At 32.9% G+C, this 21,074-nt stretch overlaps 1 protein-coding gene across 17 annotated transcripts in view; it reads left to right on the forward strand.

Annotated features, from left to right (window-relative positions):
* Positions 1 to 21,074, forward strand: part of CaMKII (Calcium/calmodulin-dependent protein kinase II) — a 41,120-nt gene that overhangs the window by 5,700 nt on the left and 14,346 nt on the right. For 11 of the 17 annotated variants that reach the window (XM_088031269.1, XM_088031253.1, XM_088031254.1 and 8 more), the window contains exons 2-5: positions 13,204 to 13,298; positions 15,295 to 15,354; positions 16,667 to 16,690; positions 18,790 to 18,844. In XM_088031269.1, coding sequence (XP_087887395.1) covers positions 13,204 to 13,298; positions 15,295 to 15,354; positions 16,667 to 16,690; positions 18,790 to 18,844 — 234 coding nt within the window. The remainder of the gene's footprint in view (positions 1 to 13,203; positions 13,299 to 15,294; positions 15,355 to 16,666; positions 16,691 to 18,789; positions 18,845 to 21,074) is intronic. The other 6 variants (XM_088031270.1, XM_088031255.1, XM_088031259.1 and 3 more) reach the window with 1 other exon arrangement.

Raw genomic sequence — 21,074 nt, forward strand, 5'->3', positions numbered from 1 at the left:
TATTACATTAAAAGTTCGCTAAATTAGGAAAACTTTTGGCGGACGTCTGTCGAGGATGCTTTCAAAATACCGCGGGTTCCAGCATTTGAACAATTTATTAATTTGCCTGCTCTCTCATGTTCAGGTAAAAATTTCGTTAACAGTTGTTTCAACTTTGAATCTCAAGCCTTAGGATAATAAAACTGTACAATTCCGACCTTATTTTCACAAAAAATGTATAGTGACATGCCAATTAACTAGAAATTGGGTGCTTGCAGGGATTTTCAATTTCAGTATTTTAATTACCGCAGGAACTTTGGAGCTATAGAAAATCGGACTGGGTTCCTAACATTCTAAGGAATGTCGTTATTGAATGTTCTGCATTTGCTATTGTATTGGGCTTAATCGTAATTATTATTAGTGTGGTTAATTCGATGGGAGTACGGCAGTATTGATTTTGATACTATTATTAGGAGAGAAACTTAGTCAATTCGGTTGTCTGATACGTAGATGAATCAATAAATGAGACTCATTTACAATTGGAGCTTGAGGTTAAGTGCAATCGTTATATGACTAATGAAACTTGCATCCGACATAGCTAAATAGTTTTGGTTCGAAACAGGGTAAATGCGCCTAAAGCCTATTTTCCTGCAGATGATTTTATTTGCCAATTGACCAAGAAGTTCAATTTTTTTGCTAGACTCGATAATTTAGTGTTTCAAATCCTGCTGTGTAAATCGGTAAATTATTTGCAGGAAAAATAACCTATGAATGTGTACATATAGAGAAAAATTTAAAACGACTTAAGAAGAGGAGAGGAAAATGAAGAATATAAAAAAGATTCAGCTTCAATTAATTTCGCGTATTTTTTATTACAACGAATTCAACATGTTTCACCGCGCAATTACGTCAACAAGCGACTGAAACAACAGATGTTTGATGTGGTTTATCAAGTGATAACAGCATGGAAATCATGTCACCTCTACATTAAAAGAAGCACTTAACTAAAGAACGTTTTCCTGCCACAAAAATTTTGAGTTATCTCGGTAAATAAACAAATATTTAAGCTGGTATGCCTGGAATTTTTATTGTACATACATCATACAACTCGTGTTTCAAAAACCTTCGAGGACGACATATTTGAATATGGAATATTTCGAGTCCAGATAAAATTGCACAAATGTACCAACGTCATTTTCTGTAATTAACCCCAAATGTGTGTGTTTAAGTACTCTTGCAGTGTTGACTCGACCTAGTTTACAAAGAATAATACTAATTTGAGATTCTACCTTTGTTTACTCATTGAGCTGCATTTGCCTGCGTAAACTTCCACTCAAGTTCCTTGTTACTTTGACAACATTTTATAATTTACTGCTTCATAGAATTTTGGGAATAAATCAACAGACAGTTAACACGTGTTAAAAAACGAACACAAATAGGCTATGATCAATCTGACGTCAAGATGACGTGACATAACCTTCATCAATTATTTTTTGGCAGCTTACAATGTGTATTGACTTGAGTGCGCTTGGTTTTGCTTTTCTTATAGACCTACAGGTACATTTTATAGTTGGCAGCCTTTGCAAATTTTACCGCATGTAAAGTAATATTTGATCTGTCCGGAGGGACGCTTTGAAATGACAGGCAGAGCTACCAACATTACTCAAAATTCGAGGCCTGCAGTGGAACTGTAGTTGCTCGATCGTACATTTTACGGGTTTTACTGAACCAAATAATTTATATCTTCCAATGATGCAAGTTCAAAGCATTTTCAGTGTACATCGCAAATTTAAAATTTTTCAAATTATTTGAGTGTCTTCGGGTGTTCAGAGAATAATTGTTTTATTTTTCAGAGATTTTGGAGTTTTTTGTATTCCATGAATTTCCATTCTAAATTATATAATTTTTCAGTTTCTCAGTATTCTTTTATTCAATCAAATCCTTCAAATCTATGAAATTATTTAGCGTTATTCATTGGATTCCTTAAAAACAGACTTTAGAAATTTTTATTTCCTAAAACAAGCAAAAATTCCTGACTACCTTTACAAAAATTTGTACTTTCTTCACCAAATTGCAAAATTGTAGAGTATAATACACAGATTTTATAAATTTTTATTTTTGAGACCAAGCAAAAATTTCCCACATCCTTCATTAAAATTCGTAATTTTGGTAATTTTAGTGCTACAGCTACAAAATTTTGGGAAGTAACTATTTTCAAATCGTGTACTAACTCTACCAAATTGCAAAATTTTAGGGCAAAAGACACAGATTTTAGCAATTTTTGTTTTTGAGACCAAGCAAAAAGTTTCCACATCCTACATTAAAATTCGTAATTTTGGTAATTTTAACGCTACAGCTACGAAATTTAGGGAATTTACTATACAAGAGCCGTGTATTAACTCCACCAAATTCCAAAATGGTAAAGCAAAAGACACAGATTTTAGAAATTTTTATTTTTGGGACCAAACAAAAAGATCCCACATCCTTCATTAAAATTCGTAATTTTGGTAATTTTAGCGCTACAGCTAGGAAATTTGGGGAATTTACTATTCTAGAGTCGTGTATTAACTCCACCAAATTGCAAAATAGTAGAGCAAAAGACAGATTTTAGAAATTTTTATTTTTGAGTTGAAGCAAAAAAATCCCACATCCTTCACTCAAATTCGTAATTTTGGTAATTTTAGTGCTACTGTCAGAAAATTTGGGAAAGTTACTATTTTAAAGTCGTGTATTAACTTTAACAAATTACAAAATTGTAGAACGAAAAATACCAGATTTTAGAAATTTTTAATCAAAAAATTCCACATTTTTTACTAATATTCGTAATTTTGGTAAATTTAGTGCTACAGCTGCGAAATTTGGGGAAGTTACTATTCTAGAGTCGTGTATTAACTCGACCAAATTGCAAAATTGTAGAGCGAAAGACACACAGATTTTAGAAATTTTAATTTTTGAGATCAAGCAAAAAGTTCTCACATTCTTCACTAAAATTCGTAATTTTAGTAATTTTAGTGCTGCTGCTGTGAAATTTGGGAAAGTTACTATTTATTAGTAGTAAATTAAAATAATAAAAATTTAACAACCACCAAAGAGATAATTTGGACACCCGAATATTTGAATCCTCTTTAAATTAATACTGCAGGAAACTTTCTCCCGAGCTCTACAAAGAACTGCAGAAAATAGTGTTGCCGTACATAAAAAGTTTGTTTTTATCTCTGGAGATTTGAGTTTTTTGCCTTAACTTCACCCTACGTTATCGCTATCGCAACACTTTTAAATGCCGAATTTAAACTTTCCATCAACGAGTCAGGCATTGTCTTTAGATGGGCCGTTTTCCAGACTGCAGCGACATTTTTTTTTACAAATTTCGTCGAGCTAGGAAAAATTCAAATGGGCCCTTTTAAATTGGGATTACCCTAAAAATATCCATTTACCTGCCGAAACCTGAAAGTTTATTGAAACTCGAATCTGATGCGAAATTCTGATTTCTTCTTTGATGTTGCTTACCTTCTACCCACGTTCACTTTTGAACTCTTCATTAAATTGCTGAAAATTGTTTTAGTAGATTTTATGTCGGAATTGTTTTGAATTTTTGGCTTTCTTTCCAAATGTCAGCAAACCTGAATATTGGTAAGCCATCCATTCTCGCATTTTCATTTCCAGCCAACCTTTTCCCCATTGTTGAAAATGTGCCAGCAGCTTGTTATGCGTTAAAAAATTACCCTCCCGTCCTTCACTTTTATCCCAGTCCTTCTAGTATTGAGGCGCCAGAAGAACTTCCTTGATTAGTAGATGAGATAAAACTCCTTAGTAAATGATTGCCACTTGTTTATGTCTTGAATTTCTTCTTGATGAACGCATCAAATGCTACTAGCTGTTTTATAGCGCCGGCAATTAATTTCTTATTCATACTTTTCATTTCCGACAAATGTCAGCCTTGTTGTTTTTCATTTTCTCTATTTATATCTCTTCCTTTCTATTTATGTTGACTCTGTACCGCTACCACAGGGAAAGCTTGCATCAATATTTGTGCACACATGCTTGGTACTTGAAGATTTCACTGATTACATTAATAAAATCATACTATATACAAATCTGGTTAGGAGCACTTCAAGTCCTTGGATTAAAATGTGTGGGAAATCGGCGGTTTTGTTGGCGAAATTTTTTCTTCAAAATGTTAAGTATTTATATTACCACTGGAAGCACGACATTTTATATGTCGGTCTGTGTATTTCGTACAAGCTAAAGTTCATTTATTGAGTGTTCGTTCGTTTTGGATTCACTCCAAATCCGTATAATAGGGTACAAGAAGCTAATGCGCTGTTGGTATCAACTAAATTCCACTGCTTAATTAACGAAATGACAGAAAATAAACTCCACTTTACATGATGTAAAATCAATGAGTTGTTGCATCGAAATTTGAAGACGCCCTTATTGTACAGTAACTTTAATAGATCTTGGAATTTTTTATTATTTTGAGGTCAATCAATAAAATGAAACTTCTATTGTAAGTATAAATAAGTAAACTAAGAATGAAGGCAGAAAAAAGGTAAGAAAACAGAACAACACGCTGTGAAGTTAAGACAATAAAGAAAAAATTAACCACATAGAAGATTATCACTGTGGTTAGCAGCGGAGGCGCGCGGATTGATTAAATCCACACCCTTCATGAAATCCTGGCAGAAAGCTATGAACGCAAGCTGGACCCTTGCAATCTTCATAAACTTTAAATATGCGGACGATGCGACAATAAGAGAAGAGCCTAATGCCCTTGCAGCACTACAAATTTGTAGAAAATTGGGTAACTTGGCGAAGACACGTGAGGTCAAATGATCAACTTAAGAGACATTTTGCTGTTTAATCAGAAACTGATGATAATAGTTGTAAGAAGCAGGAAGAATTTTACCGAGCAAGGGAAAGTTTGCAAGAAAATATTCGGATGGAAACAGACCGAACAAATAGAACAGAAGTTTGGGGGAAAAGATATGAAAAGTTTGCAAATTATTTATTTCAATCTTCTGTTGAGCCCTATAATTTTATTTGTAAAGCTGCACCCCCTCATTTTTAAATAAGCTGCTTAAAATCGCGATTACATTAATAATTATTTTAATTCGTGAAAATAATCAAACTTTGAGTAAAAGGAATGTATTCCATAATTGCTGTCAATATTAATTTCAAACTCGATAACAATGATCTGACAATCACAATCGCAGACCAACGCGCTTGGTGAATCTATTTTGCATATATGGAAATTTTTCCAATTTATTCTATTGCATGGTATGTTAATGGCGTACATACAATACTATTGTTGATTGTAAAGAAAAAAAGTACAAGCTTTTTACATAATTGATTGGTAGTAATCGTTATACATAGCGAGCTAAGTATTCAGTTTTCGTGTTGAGAATTTTTTGTTGGTGCTATCAGGTGCATCATATCTCGTTGAAACAAGCAATTAAGGAAAGGTTTTTACACTCAGATTTATCAGTCGTGATTCTTTTATTCTGTGGCTTAAGTTTTGAATGACTAACTTTTATTTTTATCATTTTATTTGTGTCGAATGTTTACTTTATTATTATTTTAGATGCTAAGAATTCGGTCTTAACTACGACAGATCGTAAGAAACGGTTTTCGCTATCGTTTTTCTTGCGATTTTTTAGTTAAAAATTCGTGATTACATTTTCCAAAAGTTTAAAATCCAATTAAAAAGAAAAATTCTGGCTCAAAAAGTGTAAATCGATTACAATCCATATTCCACTTAGAATCCAAATTGTGCATCTAATCCCATTATATTCCAAATTTGTTCAATAATGAAATAACCAAACAGGTATCATCCGTTTCCATCACAGGAAAAACACTCAGCACCCTTCCGATGACAAAATCAAATTTTTGTGCTTTCATTCCACGTGACGCGCGTTCAGTTAAAAATAAAAACAGCTTTGATCTTCTAAGTTATATGGGCTGAAAGTGTAAAGGAAATCGGACAAGAACATTTCATCAGGTGAAGTTGTGACTTGTAAACTCCTCTGTCTGCCTGATATTTTGTATTTAATCAAAGTCACGCAACGAAATGCGGATATAAATAATGAAGTTAAAGCGACACAAATCTACTTCATCAGACCCTCTTAGAAGGTTTTGAATTAAAATTAGCTACGCGTTGATTATTGATTATATTTATCAACAGGGTGAGAATGCCCTTAATTTTATATAAAAAAGTATTATGCTCTATTTTGGTTTGATTCACTTATTACAAAAACTGATAAAATAATGAACTATTAAAACAGGAAATAGGGTAACCTTGTAGGTGTCGATATCGGTCATGCTATGTAGTGCGGTAGGAAGTATGGTAATTATTAACATACGTGTTCATAAATCGATTATTGGGACACGACAGATACGAAGAAGGGGTAACAGTATCTAATGGTAGTAGAGGTAAAAGCAGCTTTAATCAGTTAATGAGAATTTATTTTGAGGTAACGTTTTGAGAAGCATTAAAATTATTATATGATTATTGATTTGTACGTGTTAATGGCCATTTTACTTTTAAAGTGAAAGAAATGTTTATGCTCGCCTGTTGTCGTCACTGAAATACTATGGCCTATAAATAATTGAAGGAAATTTGGTGGGTTGGTGAACCTGAGCAGTTGGCAACCTGTGCATTTTTTGACATGTCATTCATCGTTTCGGTCAGAAATTCGTTGAATAATTCACTTTTTTGAGTGTACATCAGGCTCTCAATGAAGGGAAAACTGACAGTAGCGTTGTCAAAGTTGGACGTATCAACATCTTACATTAATTCAGAATTAAAGATTTGTTCCAAAAGAGATTTCAGTAATAAGGATTTAACAAGTTTTCGCAAACTTACGCAGGCCGATTAGCTTCTACGCATGTCACAGTTGCGTCAAGGTCAAACACTTTTGCTGCCAACTGTTACATATTAAAATTGATAGGGGCAGTTGCCAACTTTATTATTTAATGAGTGGACCGATGGTAATGGGGTCTAGTATATTTCTTTGTGCGCCTCCGTCATTTTTCATGACATTTTTAAATGTCTAGGCAGTCAAACGTGACATTCAGAATAATTGGTTGTATTTTGCAAGTTGGCATCGCTGCGTAAATGTCAATTGTGTCAATTTGTGTGCCGTTTTAAAGGTTTTTTAAAGGTAAACAAATTAAAGAAAAATTTACAGAAACACATTTGAATTTAAATTAATCTTCAATTGTTCGGTTTGAATTCTGTGCTACCAACCTATTTCCGTACTGATAAAATTCCCTAAATAAGCGAATGACGTTTCAAATTCATACGAACGGAAATGCTCGGATTTCAACACTTTCCTCGTATTTCCAAAAGAAGATTTTCCATGGTAGTGAAACAGATAACTGGTATTTAAGGTTGGAATTAACTTTGGAAATTTTAAGATTGCAAGGTTGGCATCATTGTCTCCCCAGAATCTGACATTTGACAATTTTGACATAAAAACTGTTGTGCATTAATGTTACGTAATTAATTCATGGGAGCCCTTAAGCATGTTCCAAGTGAAATAAAATTTTTCTCAGATGCGATTGCTGTTTAAAAATGGGAACAAAGTTACACCCAAACAAATTTAATTCCGACACATTGCATTGACAGAACTTGCACGATCGTCTTTTGTACCCTAAAACATAATTCACATAACACACACATAACATTATTGCAACATTTGCAACAGGAACGAATTACACGATAAAAATTAAAAAATTTGTGACCTTAGGTGGACATTTGCAACCAAAACTTTAACTTGAAAATGACTTAATATATCAAAACATTTTTTGCATTTTTTAAATATGAAAAACTTGTGCTTTGGTTGTATAAATTTAAGTTCATATCAGTAAATAATGTGAAATTCATGTTTATCCATTTATTTTCCATTTAATTTGATACCAACTGTAATTTATTAAGAGGTGTTAGCTAGTTAGTTGTAGTTTAGGTAGTAACATTTTTATTTATTGCTCGTTAGCAAAACTGCAATTGCCGATAATTTGACCACTTGTAATGACGTTTAAAACGCAATAATTAATGACTTTTTTAGCATTTGGGTAAAAGCAGGTTTAAGTTTGTTGTTCCTGAGTTGAAGGCCGCTTATTGTAAAATAAAATAACAGTAATCAATAACGCGAATAAAAAATTAATTGGTAGGTTGCCGCTATTCTTTTTAAAAATTTCACACTTTATTGTAATCAGTGGGTAGGTGTAGTAGTCACTTACTTCTCTGTTAAGCGATATAATTAGGATCATTTTGTGATAAATAAGCCTGATATGAATACAAGTAATGATTATCGATCTGATTACAATAGTGAAACGCTGTACTCGAGTGCTGTATTACTAAAAATGGCTAAATGAACTTGATTATGATTATCACTAGAATGCTAACACAATATTGATTTTATCTTCCCGAAATTTAATCAAAAACGTGAAACGAACACAGTTTTATCCCTAAATAAAATGCACAATTTAGCCCAAAATGATTTTCCCGGTTTCCATATTTTCTTTTCTCAGTCTTTTGTTCCGATAATGAGTTTTTTAAACTTCGGCGTCTACACAATAAACAGATAATTTTATTATCAATTTGCAGTCGCGGCTTGATTTGTGAATACATTCAACTTGATTAAAATAAATTGATTTTAAATTACTCGTGTCAATCGCAATCATCTAACATCGAACAAATATTTCAGTAGCTGTTCGACAAAACTCGTCACTTTGATGCTGATCGAAGGCAACATTTTCTAATGAACGCCGATTTACGCGACAAATCATATTTGTTTGCTCAAGATTCATTTAGACACTAAAAATTCGAGTCTTCGACCCTCATCTTAACAGTTTCTCACTGGTGCTATTATTTATAGAACTATGAAGCAATTTTAGTTAAGCTGGGATGAATTAATTATACGTCATAATTGGGATTAGGTCGTGTCATGTACACGTTGAGGGGGTTTCGAGATAACATCTAAATCATTCAAGAATTTCCTCTCAACTACTTCGAAGTCCATGATCGTTAGATTAATTGAAAGAAGGTAATTAAATTGAAATTTTAGCAAGTCGAGCTTTTATCAAGGACGTGATTACATTTTTTTATTGATTCCCATCAAGGATCAATAGACGATTTATGGTTTCACGATGTCCTCTAAGTGTGTTATTTATGCAGGAGGTGAGCGACGGAGGGTTTTATATCTTTGAATCGAACACTGGAAATACCGAGAAAAAGAGTTTTTGCGTGGTAGCAAAAAATTATGTCGATCTTCAATGTTTCCTCGGTACAAACTTGATTTATGCTATTAAAATTTCATCATCTTTGGGGTTTATACTTTCTTAAATGTCAAGGATTTAGCTCAAAAGTGTTGGAAATTTTAAACTATTCCAACGACGTGCTTTGATAAAAAGTTTTTAGTAATTGGGAATCAAATATGAATTTCAAATTGCGCGCTTCCTTTCAAGTTATACAGTTGAGAGCAATACATTTTGAACAGAGTGGTTTTGATTTAGACAGCTAAGCTTCTGATATCTTGTCCAAGCATTCAAGTCATGAAAAAATAGAAAAATCCTGCTATTTTTATACTCCGTCCGTTTTGATTTCGGTTGCACGACAGATTGCTGATGCTTTTTATCAGAAGTTGATATTGCGTGTAAGCCAAGGGCTAAATTTATAACAATAGTCAACAAATTTTGGCCGAAATTGTAGAATTTCCTCCTAAAATCCGAAAACTGTTTAAAAAAAAAAAAATTAAAGCTTCTAACTCTGGTAATTTTTATGCCACGTCAACTACTTTTGGGGAGGTAACTAATTCAAACCTTCTTATTAATTGTGCGAAATTGCAAAATTATAGACCCAAAGAGACAAATTTTGGAATTTTTTATCTGGGGGATGAACCAAAAACATTTGAAGAAAATGTTAAGAGTTGTAACTATGGTAATTTCAGCGCCATGGCAATCAAATTTGGTGAGGTTACTAATTTAGGGTTGCTTATTAACTGTCTTAAATTGCAAAATTGTAGGTCAAACAAGACAAATTTTAGAAATTTTTAATCTGAAGATGAACAGTTACCAAAAAAAGTATTTCAACTTCTAACTCTGGTAATTTTTACGCCACGTCAACTAACTTTGGGGAGGTAACTAATTCAAACTTCCTTATTAATTGTGCGAAATTGCAAAATTATAGACCGAAAGAGACAAATTTTTGATTTTTTTTATTATGAGGATGTACCAAAAATTTTCGAAAAAAAATGTTAAGGGCTGTAACTCTGGTAATTTTAACACCACAGCAATCAAATTTGGGCAGCTTACTCATTTATGGTTGCTTATTAACTGTCTTAAATTGCACAATTGTAGGTCGAACAAGACCAATTTTAGAAATTTTTAATCTGAAGATGAACAGTAAACTACAAAAAAAAAATTAAACTTCTGATTCTGATAATTTTTACGCCACGTCAACTAAATTTGGGGAGATAACTAATTTTATCTTTCTTTTTAATTATGCGAAATTGCAAAATTGTAGACCGAAAGAGACAAATTTTGGATTTTTTTATTTTGAGGATGAACCAAAAACTTTAAAAACAATTTTAGGGTTTGTAACTCTGGTAATTTTAGCGCCACGGCAATCAAATTTGAATAGGTTACTCACTTGGGGTTGCTTATTAACTGCCTTAAATTGCAAAATTGTAGGTCAAACAAGACAAATTTTAGAAATTTTTAATCTGAAGATGAACAGAAAGTTACCAAAAAAAGTATTTTAACTTCTAACTCTGGTAATTTTTACGCCACGTCAACTAACTTTGGGGAGGTAACTAATTCAAACTTCCTTATTAATTGTGCGAAATTGCAAAATTATAGACCGAAAGAGACAAATTTTTAATTTTTTTATTATGAGGATGTACCAAAAATTTTCGAAAAAAAATGTTAAGGGCTGTAACTCTGGTGATTTTAACACCACAACAATCAAATTTGGACAGCTTACTCATTTATGGTTGCTTATTGACTGTCTTAAATTTCAAAATTATAGGTTAAACAAGACAAATTTTAGAAATTTTTAATCTGAGGGATGAACAGAAAATTACCAAAAAAAATATTCAAACTTCTAACTGGTAATTTTTACGCCACGTCAACTAAATTTGGGGAGGTAACTAATTCAAACTCCCTTATTAATTGTGCTAAGTGGCAAAATTATAAACCCAAAGAGACAAATTTTGGAATTTTTTATTTTGAAGATGAACCAAAAACATTTAAAAATGTGTTAATAATCATGCCAACTTTACATAAAATAAGAAAATGTTAAAGAGATTATATTAAAAACTAATTAAATCTCAGCGAATATTCTTTACAAATCGATTTCACCATCACCTCGTAAAAATAAAATCCCCCATAAAATTCCGCAACAAAATCAAAGAAAATTTCTCCGATTTTGATTTGACGCAGCAGAAACCCAATAAAACCCATCTTTACGTATGTAAAGTTTATATTACGAATACTTGGCAGTGTGTGCATCGTTATAATTAAAATAAAATTATATTATTAATTGCAGTGCTTGTAAAAGAAAATCGTTATGTAAATGAATGGTGCGTCATATTGCAACCGCATTATATCCTTTGTCGGAATATTATGCCACTTGCAATACGTTTAATTTAATGGCGCTTAACATGCGACTATGTCTACAACCCCATTTAACTGAAAAGTTGAAATGCTTTGGGGTTCATGGCTTAAATGTCTCTTTTAATTAGTTTTTCCAGTGGTTTCGATATAGTGTGCTGGTCTACTATGAAAAATTAATTCCTAAGAAGCCAATAGGAGCTAAGGCTACCGCAACAATCGATAGCTTTGACTTATTAAATGTACACTTAGGGGAAACTTTGATTGAATTAGTTTCTTCAGTAGTTTTCTCAAAATATTGGTACACAAATGCACGAATTTATCTGAAGAGATTATTGCTGGTACGAGACAGTACCATTATTATGAGGCTTTTGTGGTAACATGGGTATAATGAACGTATTTTTTTTTTGCCCGGAATTTTTCACAATACAAACCCTATTGATTTTTCAGCTATCACTTTCATCAGTGTAGCGTAATTTCCATCCAACATTCATACACAAGTACGCATGTTTACATGAGAGTGGTTCAGCGACCAACGGTATGTGTCGCGAATAATTGGGTGAAATCTCTATAAATAGAATGTTAGGGTCACATTACTATAGAAATAGCGCTTTTGCTATTTCCAACTACTATTTATAACGATGGCTAATATTTTCAGAATGGTACAATACGTTCACGTTTTATCCACGTAGGGTCCATCTGAAATATTTATAAATTGCGTGTCTCTAAGATTAACGTTGTAATTACAAGAACGAGCGAGTCTTGCAGGATTAACATGTAGATGGGGGCTATTTTAATACATATAAATGTGGGTGTCGCAGATATGCAATAAAAATTTAATTTATCTAAAAACGAAAATAAATTGTACAGGATCACGTTTTAATTTGAACATTCTCATGTGACGGTGCTCCATGAAGGGGCGTAATTATGTTTGGTATTACGTTGCTGCTGGCTTCTCTTTTTCGATAATTTAAAAGAGACTCTATTAAGACCGGAAATTGTTCGAATTATCTAAATTTTTTCGTATTATAAGGGCACCAGTACTTAATGTTAAGGGCTGTAACTCTGGTAATTGCCACAGCAATCAAAATTGGCGAGGTTACTGATTTGGAGTTGCTTATTAACTGTCTGAAATTGTAAATTTGTAGGTCGAACAAGACAAATTTTAGAAATTTTTAATCTGAAGATGAACAGAAAATTACCAAAAATATATTAAAATTTCTAACTCTGGTAGTTTTTACGCAACCTCAACTAAATTTGGGGAGGTAACTAATTCAAACTTTCTTATTAATTGTGCGAAATTGCAAAATTATAGACCAAAAGAGACAAATTTTGGAATTTTTTATTTTGAAGATGAACCAAAAACGTAAAAAAATGTTAAGGGCTGAAACTCTAGTAATCTATCTAGAGCAGAAATCGTCATTTAGCTTGAAATATAACCGATTTTTCGCCGAATTTTGAGGATTTCATGGATATTTCCGTCGATTTCTCCATAACTAACCGTTTGATCTTGCCAAAAACTTACTATTTAATTGTAAACACTTATTCTGCCCCGTTTCCTCTGTATGAATAAACTGTTGAAATAATATTAAAATATTTTTTTATTTGCAGGGGAGCCTTTTCAGTAGTTAGAAGATGTGTTCAGAAGTCTACGGGTTTGGAATTTGCCGCCAAAATAATAAACACAAAAAAATTATCAGCACGAGGTGAGTATGTTTGGTTCATTTACTTTTATTGTTTGATACCGAGCTTTCGTCGGTGATTGATTTTATACTTGAACAGGTGTTGTTAACAATGACTAGTTGATTTGGTTGAGTTCGTTTAATCGCAGTCATGTTTCTGCGCGGTTTCCAATGCTTTTCTAGAAAAAGAGGCGATTTTCGAAATTTTGATGACAAAAAAAAATGCAAGATTGCTACTTTTGACATGTTCTGGAGTAAAAGACTCAAATTTTCGATATTGGCTGTTGTTTATTGGATAAATTTCAAAGCTAATTAGGTCATGCACAAAAAAGAATCAATTCATTGGACGGTGATGACAAAAAACGCACAAACAACAGAAAGCGAGATCTGAGGATTTGCGGCGTAACGTTTTCATTGGCTTTAGATTACTGGATGGGAAAAACAAAAAATGTGCTGCGATCACGAGTTTCTGCATCCAAATTTTTGATCTGATTGAAAACAGAAAAAATGTAATTAGAATTTAGTAATAAAGGAAAGTCCTGTTGGCATACAACACATAAAAACATAAAAATCCTTCTAAACTAGTGTTCTTATTATAGTTCTGTTTATTAAAGGCTAATTTAACTTTAATTCTAATAGCTTAAACGAGGAATAGATTTAATTAACTGTGTTATGGCACGCAAGCAAAGGTGAACTTGTAATTTTCAAACTACTTAATCTTAAAAATGCATTTATTTCGTGTGCGTAGTTATTTAGTAAATTATAATGTTTGTAAAAAAGGAGAAATGACTGATTGAAAACTACAGTCGCGGCCAAATCATTTGGGACATAATTTTATTGACATTCTGAAAATTTGAGTGTAGTTACTGCTTTACTGTCAATTTGACGTGCAATTTTCAATCCACACTGTCAAAAGTGACAATAAAAATGAAATTTATAAAGGGTGCTTTACACTTTATAATAATCAAATGTCCAAAACGATTTGGACGCGACTGTAGATTTATCAGGGAACTAATTTGAGGTATTAAATAAATTAGAGAATCAAGAAGACAAAATTTTCTGTTTTTTTTTAATCCATCTTTTAATCCATAAAACAAAAGTCACCAAGGTTGGCGAAAACAAAATGAATGTGACAGTTGGCGAGCGTGGTAACTAAATTGCGCAGTTGACGTTTCTGATGTCAAAAATTATATATCGCCCAAAATTTAGAGTCATTAAAATTTTGTTTTGTAAATGGAGCATATTTCAGGTCTTTCTTAGTAAATTTAATTTATAATTCACCGGATTAGTAGCCACAAATCATTTATGATTATTCGCTGGAACGAGCAAATTACGGAAAATGTATTTCAATTAATGAAACAAGCTCAACTCCATAATTCCATAGATACAATCCATACATCCATAAAATTAATCAATAATAATAATTGTAATTAAATGCTTTCCATTTGTATGTATGGAAAGCCGAGTCAGCACGAAGGAAAGAAACTGAACACAGAAAATTATTCTGGCAAATAAAAATGGTGATTTAGTCACGTTTTGCGCCCTTGGGAGAAAAACTTTGGGTATGAGAATGTTTGCAATGCCACTAGGATTACTTCTTAGTTTAAATTGAAATACAAAATATGAAACAAGAAAATGTCTAGTGAAAGTAACCACATATCGAGTTTATTGACAAGGAAATAAATAAACAAGGGGAGGAAACCGTCGATGTAAATAATTTTTTTGCGCTAATCAATAAGAGCTTTCAACAAAATCAATGTTTTAAAAATGTGGTTTAAGCGTGTGGTGTCAAACTTATTCATTTGCCTCGAGGCAATATTTAAATTGAAGTTTTACAGCCTGGCACCAGAAGCCTTACAATTTTTATAGTAAATCAATTCTAGAGTAATTTTCTTAGTAATTCTGTTTAACCAAGTTTTAAATAGACTTTTTTAATTACGTTGTAAATTATCATGGATAGTCAAGTCGTTTAATCACCTCATAACTGTCCGAGTTTCTAACAAATCTTTGTCTTTTTCAGATTTTCAAAAATTAGAAAGAGAAGCACGAATTTGTAGGAAATTACAACATCCAAATATAGGTGAGTTTCGCACTGAACTGAACGATTTCTGTTACATGTACCACATCATTGGCTTAACTAGAAAAATCATCTTTGATTTATCATTTAACAAACTGGTGGAATAGGGCGAACATTAATGTATGTTTATTTTTATGTAAATAGTTAGCAATCCTGATGTTCTCAAGCATTTAGGTAATCGTTTTTGAGCATTTCAATATTTTTCATTGTCCACATTGTAGATGCTGCATGGAGCAATTGTTGAGTTGTAGTTTCATTTTTCATGGCACGTTTTTCAGTCAGTAGATTTATGTTGCATTTTTCTTCAATTCTCTTTGCTTGCAAAGTCGCGTTCAAACACTATAATTAAACATATTTACTTCCAATGATGTGATTGCGTGAACGGAGACAATGAATTGAAGTTTTCGATTAGGTTATTATTTCGTTTAGTCGTGGGTTGAATGTTTATTTTTCTTTCGAGGAAAAATTAGTCTGTGACAGTGAACAATTTGTTTTTACCTTGGTGGCAAAATTGAATGGACTACTGTTTTTATGATGACAAATATCGGAGAGTGGCAATGGGAGTTATCTTACAAATGGGAATCATACAATAAAACGGTCTTTTATGTTGGTAGTATATCTAATGTTGTAGTTCAATTAAATTTGTTCACTGCTGTATTTCCATGATTAGATTTACCATTTTATGCTTGTTATTATTACGGCCACTTCTATTTATTTTAAATTACAGCGAAGATAAAGCATGTCTCGTGGGAGATTTTTTTGCCAAAATATTTTTTATATATTTTTGAGTGCATCCATTATCGTATTTACCAGACGAGCTTTATAACAAAACTGCGAATATTATGCTTCTACATAAAACGGAATGGTATTATGCCTGAAACATCAAAAATGGAACAATGTCTAGTTATGCATTTTCGTTTTTCACCGCTAGTTCGATACCGGTTTATTAAATATTTCAAGATGATGGTATGCATTACTTATTTAACCGAAGATTGTTCGTCTAAAATATATTTTCGTTTCCCAACATCTTGAGAGCGTTGCTACAATTCTCAAAATAAAAAGTCGATTGGCAAACAGATATTACAGGCAAATTTTATAATTTTTGATTCCATATTCAATGACCAATACATTTGCATGAATTTTAAGTGTTGGCCTATTTTTTTTAGTTTAGGCAAGCTCGATAATTTTATTATTGTGATAAGCTGAGGTTAGATATCATATTATAATTGCTATTAGCATTTGAATGACATCAATCATCCTGTTCAACAAGCGTCTAGGTAGGGAACTAATTAATAATTTCTGTTTGTCTATACAGTTACCTCTCAAAATGTTCAACTCGGTGAGTTTCGTTTTATTATTAAAAGGTTTATTTATATCATAATTAGAAATAATTATTTATCAGATGCGGATACATCAGTGAGTTTCAAAATAATGAAATATTGTGGGTACAGCGGTGCTTTTGTATTAAATAATATTCGCCCGTTAATTTACGAGCACAATTCATCTATAAGTAATGTGATAAGCTAATGCCTGGTCAAAATTTAAATTAACTGCATTATCATATGCAAATGCTGATAAATACGGCTAATATACAGGGGAAATATAGAAAACTACCCGTTTTTATCAAGATACAACGGCTAAATCGCGAGAAAACAGCAGAAATCTTCACGAAATTTGCGAAATTCGTAGAGAAATGCGCTTATTTTGATGCTAAATGACGATTTTTCGTACATTCTGGCTGTTTTCTCGGTTGGATTCGCAGAGTATAGAGCTTGAAATCTAGAAAACTACCAGTCCCACCCAACAGGTCCAGTTTCCAAGAAAAAGAGCAAAAACTAAGCCAACATTTACCAAAGGTACAAAGTCATCTCTAGCTGTGAAATTAAAGACAATTTTGGACATCCTTGACAGTTGCTTCAATCTGTCATTTTTGAAGTTTCTGATTTGAGGTTATTGTCCGATTTTGATTGATTTCAACCAACAGACGCCCATTTCGGCTCTAATATTGTTCGCTATTTCGATCTTTGGAAATTATTGCAATAAATTGGCACAGAAATCGATAAAATGTGTAGAAATTCAAGCTTGTCAAAAGGCAAGGTCGGCAGGGATGCACAAAATCAACGCGTTCATTTGTTATTTCAAAGATATTGCTACTAAATCGTTTGACGAAAATAATTATTTGTAATAGTAAAATCGACCAATTCTCTTAGACGGAATGAAGGATCCATCCAATTTTTGGTAAATAAATTTAATTTCCGATACTTGACGTGATAGTAAATATTCTGAATAAATTTACCCATTGAAAAGGTGGCTAAAATTGCATTTATTTCACGTCGAATTAAGCCCCACATAGTCGATCATTTTCGTTTAAAATTCCATCAAAATCCGTTTACAAATAACAGAGATATCGGGCTCGAGACTCGGCCATCCTGTATATAGCAAAGCCAGAGCGCGCCATTTGAATCGTGGCCCCGAAAAGTGATTTTTCCATCGCCACTTCCTGGGAAGCAGTGAAAGAGAACGAGCCGTGTCGCCATTTTAAAATTTCACCCACGAATAAAACATTTTTGTCATTATTATACTCACGTTTTTGTCGTTTCCCCAGACAATGCAAGGCACGTACAAAAGATAAAATTACTTATTGTCTTACTTATTATAATTTTCTCCCGTTACAATTCAGGGGTTGTATCTAAAAGATTCCACTTTTTTAATAAAGCAGTCGTCCAGTGCACGTGGCGAATTGTGTAGTCTTTGCGTGGGTTCCGGTAATTCGATGGGAAAAAATAAAGCGGATAAAGGGTGTGGGCAGTTGCGTTATCGATATTTAATAAGATGCTTTATAGGTTTTTGGATACAATTTTAAACTGGAATAAGAGAGTTTTTTGTACATTTGTTTCATTGTCTGGTTGTTCCCCAGTTTGCATGTGGGTTTCTTTTCTTGTACTGGTTTTTTCAATTATCATTCTCACACACTTCGATAGCCCCATCGGGGAAGCTCAAAAGCTCGTCCCTTATAAATAGTCCTTTGATCTAGAATTTTTCCTTTGTTAAGAGGGTGCGAAAATTTTTCACACTAGGCTAAGGTGGTACAGAAATTTTTTTAGTTTTTTTAATACAATTTCGTCGTTTGACGAGTAGATTTGCTGCCTAGGACGTCTATATAAGCATGTGCTTTGAATATTGTTGAATTTAACACAATGCACATTGTGACGTATGTTTCCACATTGCTTAACACTTGGTGGCTGAATTAGTGTCTCTTCGATGTATCGACAAACCCTGACAGTTGCGTCATCTCTAAATACCTCCTAACTTAGAGTTCTGAGTATAAAGTTGAACCTAGAATAGTGCGTAAATAGATAAAACTGCATTGTTTAATACAAAATTATTTCCAGTTGTTGCAACTTTCGTCTGACTAATTCTCTGTCTTCTATTTTTCAGTGAGGTTACACGACAGTATACAGGAAGAAAACTTTCATTATTTAGTATTTGATTTGTAAGTATTGCCATAGTATTTTAGTGAGCATGCTTGAATGTAATCCCATTTTTAAAAACATGTCTGTGTCATCCGATATCTGTAGACAAGGCACAGAAATTGGACTCGCCTTCACAAGACGTTCAAAATTAATTCTTGTCGAACGATTATGAAACTTTTTTATTACTTTGTTCTGGAGAGCCGTGAACGCAGACAACAAAAAAAAGAATTAAACGATATAAGACAATCCTTGACGTCACAGGATCAAGAAAAAAAATCCCCAGTTTTGGTATTCTATCATTTTTCATTTTATTATCATTATGGGGATCTTTCTGTACACAGTACTAAAACGATCATACAATTGATTGTAATTATGGTAATGAATATCGCTCTCAACAGAGAATTACATATTAAAATAAGCGGTGGTAGTTAAATATTAATAATGTCAATAAAAACGAAAATTCCGATCAATCGATGCCACCGCCAATTCGTTTTCGATATTAAATTCATTTTTGAGGGAATTGTGGCGAAATGTTTTGTGGTTCCTGGCCATGAAGATGTCGTAGATTGCATGAAATAAATATCAATATTTGCAGAGTATTTTTATCTTCAGGTACACATAAATCAAATCTTTGCACAATGTTTAAATATGGCCGAGGAATAAAAATAATAAAATTAATTGACGAAGTTTTCTGATTCTTTTCTTGACCCTTGTTTGTTTAAATATGCACACGTTTCATCCCCAACATTCTCAGGATTCCCAACTTTCCAACTTCTGACTTGACTGTTTATTTATTAATGCGAAGAATTTGATTAGAAAATGTTGGTTAGCAGTTATTTACCATTACTGTACTTTTAATGAATCCACCTTTTGGGGGGTAGTTTATTAAGACCCCAAACGGGTGGCCAAATTATTAAAAAAAACTAAACCAAACTTCGGAAGCAGCCAAACTCGAAGAAAAAAACATCTCTCAGGCCTTCTGAGTCAATTCAAAATTGGGGGAGTATTAAAACATGCAAAATAGAGCCCCCTGGAGCACTTCTGGCCAGAATTACCATTGGGAGGTGACCTCCCCTCCAAGCTGAAAGTGTCGTCGCCGTGCCATTTATTGATCTAAATATGGCAAATATTTGTTCCTCCAATTTTTATTATTCCCGAAAAATAAGTTTGATCGATTTTCTTCAGGGGCAACGTCTTGGCTCCTTTGGCCGCCCCCATGGTCTCCACACCCATCACCAGTTCAAACCGCCCACGTAACCATCTTCAATATAAATGACCGCACCAATATTGTCTGGCTTATTATTTATTTGTACCATTATTGATTTTCATTTAAATAACCTTTTGGTTATTTTTATCCTGTAGCGACTGTGTTGGGTTTTCAAAGGATCCGGGGTTATATCTCAATAAGAGAATCCTTCCAGTGTAGCTTATTGACAATTAGTCGGTAATAAATAGTTATTTTATTGATGAAGTTTTCATAGGAAGAAGTTGGGAAATCAACAGCAGCCAAGATATATTACTATGGGGCGTCCGTAAAATTGATTGTTGCGCTTCATCGGTTACAGGGTTAAGGCTATAACTAATGAACGGTTTTATTCGTTTATCAAATAAGTGTAAACTAACCCTCGCAGTTTGGAAGCAACAAGTTTATTGCCTCTTTTTTATTGTCGCGAAATATGAGGTAAAAAATTACCGGTTTTATATCAACAAGTTTAAGAGGTCTGAAATGGATGAGTTTTGTTTTTCTTGGACTTGGAACAAAAACTCTTTGACGGACAGTAGAGACCCCAAGAAAACCTGGAAAAGGAATAAAGGTCTCGTTCAATATTTGCCGTGTAAACATGCATTTCAATTACTCACGAGTAAACAAGTCGATTTTACTAAAATGACTTATTGTGTTTGAAATTATTTTATATTTAGACGCTTCTAGAAAGGTATTAGTACTTCATCATAAGCAGTCAAGTGTAAATATTACGTTTCTTAAACTGTTTATTTTCATATGTACAAACTCATCCATCTCAAGTTTTAGCGCTAAGTAAATTTACCCGGAACATGTACAATTACTTCAAAGGACATGATAATTATTGTACCGCAATTAAATGGAAATGTCTCCTGCTTTTAGTGATTAAATTCTTTTCCATTTGCTTTAAACGACATTCTTTATCTCCTTGCTTTAGATATTCATGGATCAGAAGTAGAAAAGACGGAATAAAACTTCCACACGCAATTTCAATGAAATAGTCATCTTGC

This window comes from Gnatocerus cornutus, chromosome 2 (assembly GCF_029298725.1).
Source record: "Gnatocerus cornutus isolate USDA-ARS CGAHR chromosome 2, icGnaCorn1.1, whole genome shotgun sequence".
NCBI lineage: Eukaryota > Metazoa > Arthropoda > Insecta > Coleoptera > Tenebrionidae > Gnatocerus > Gnatocerus cornutus.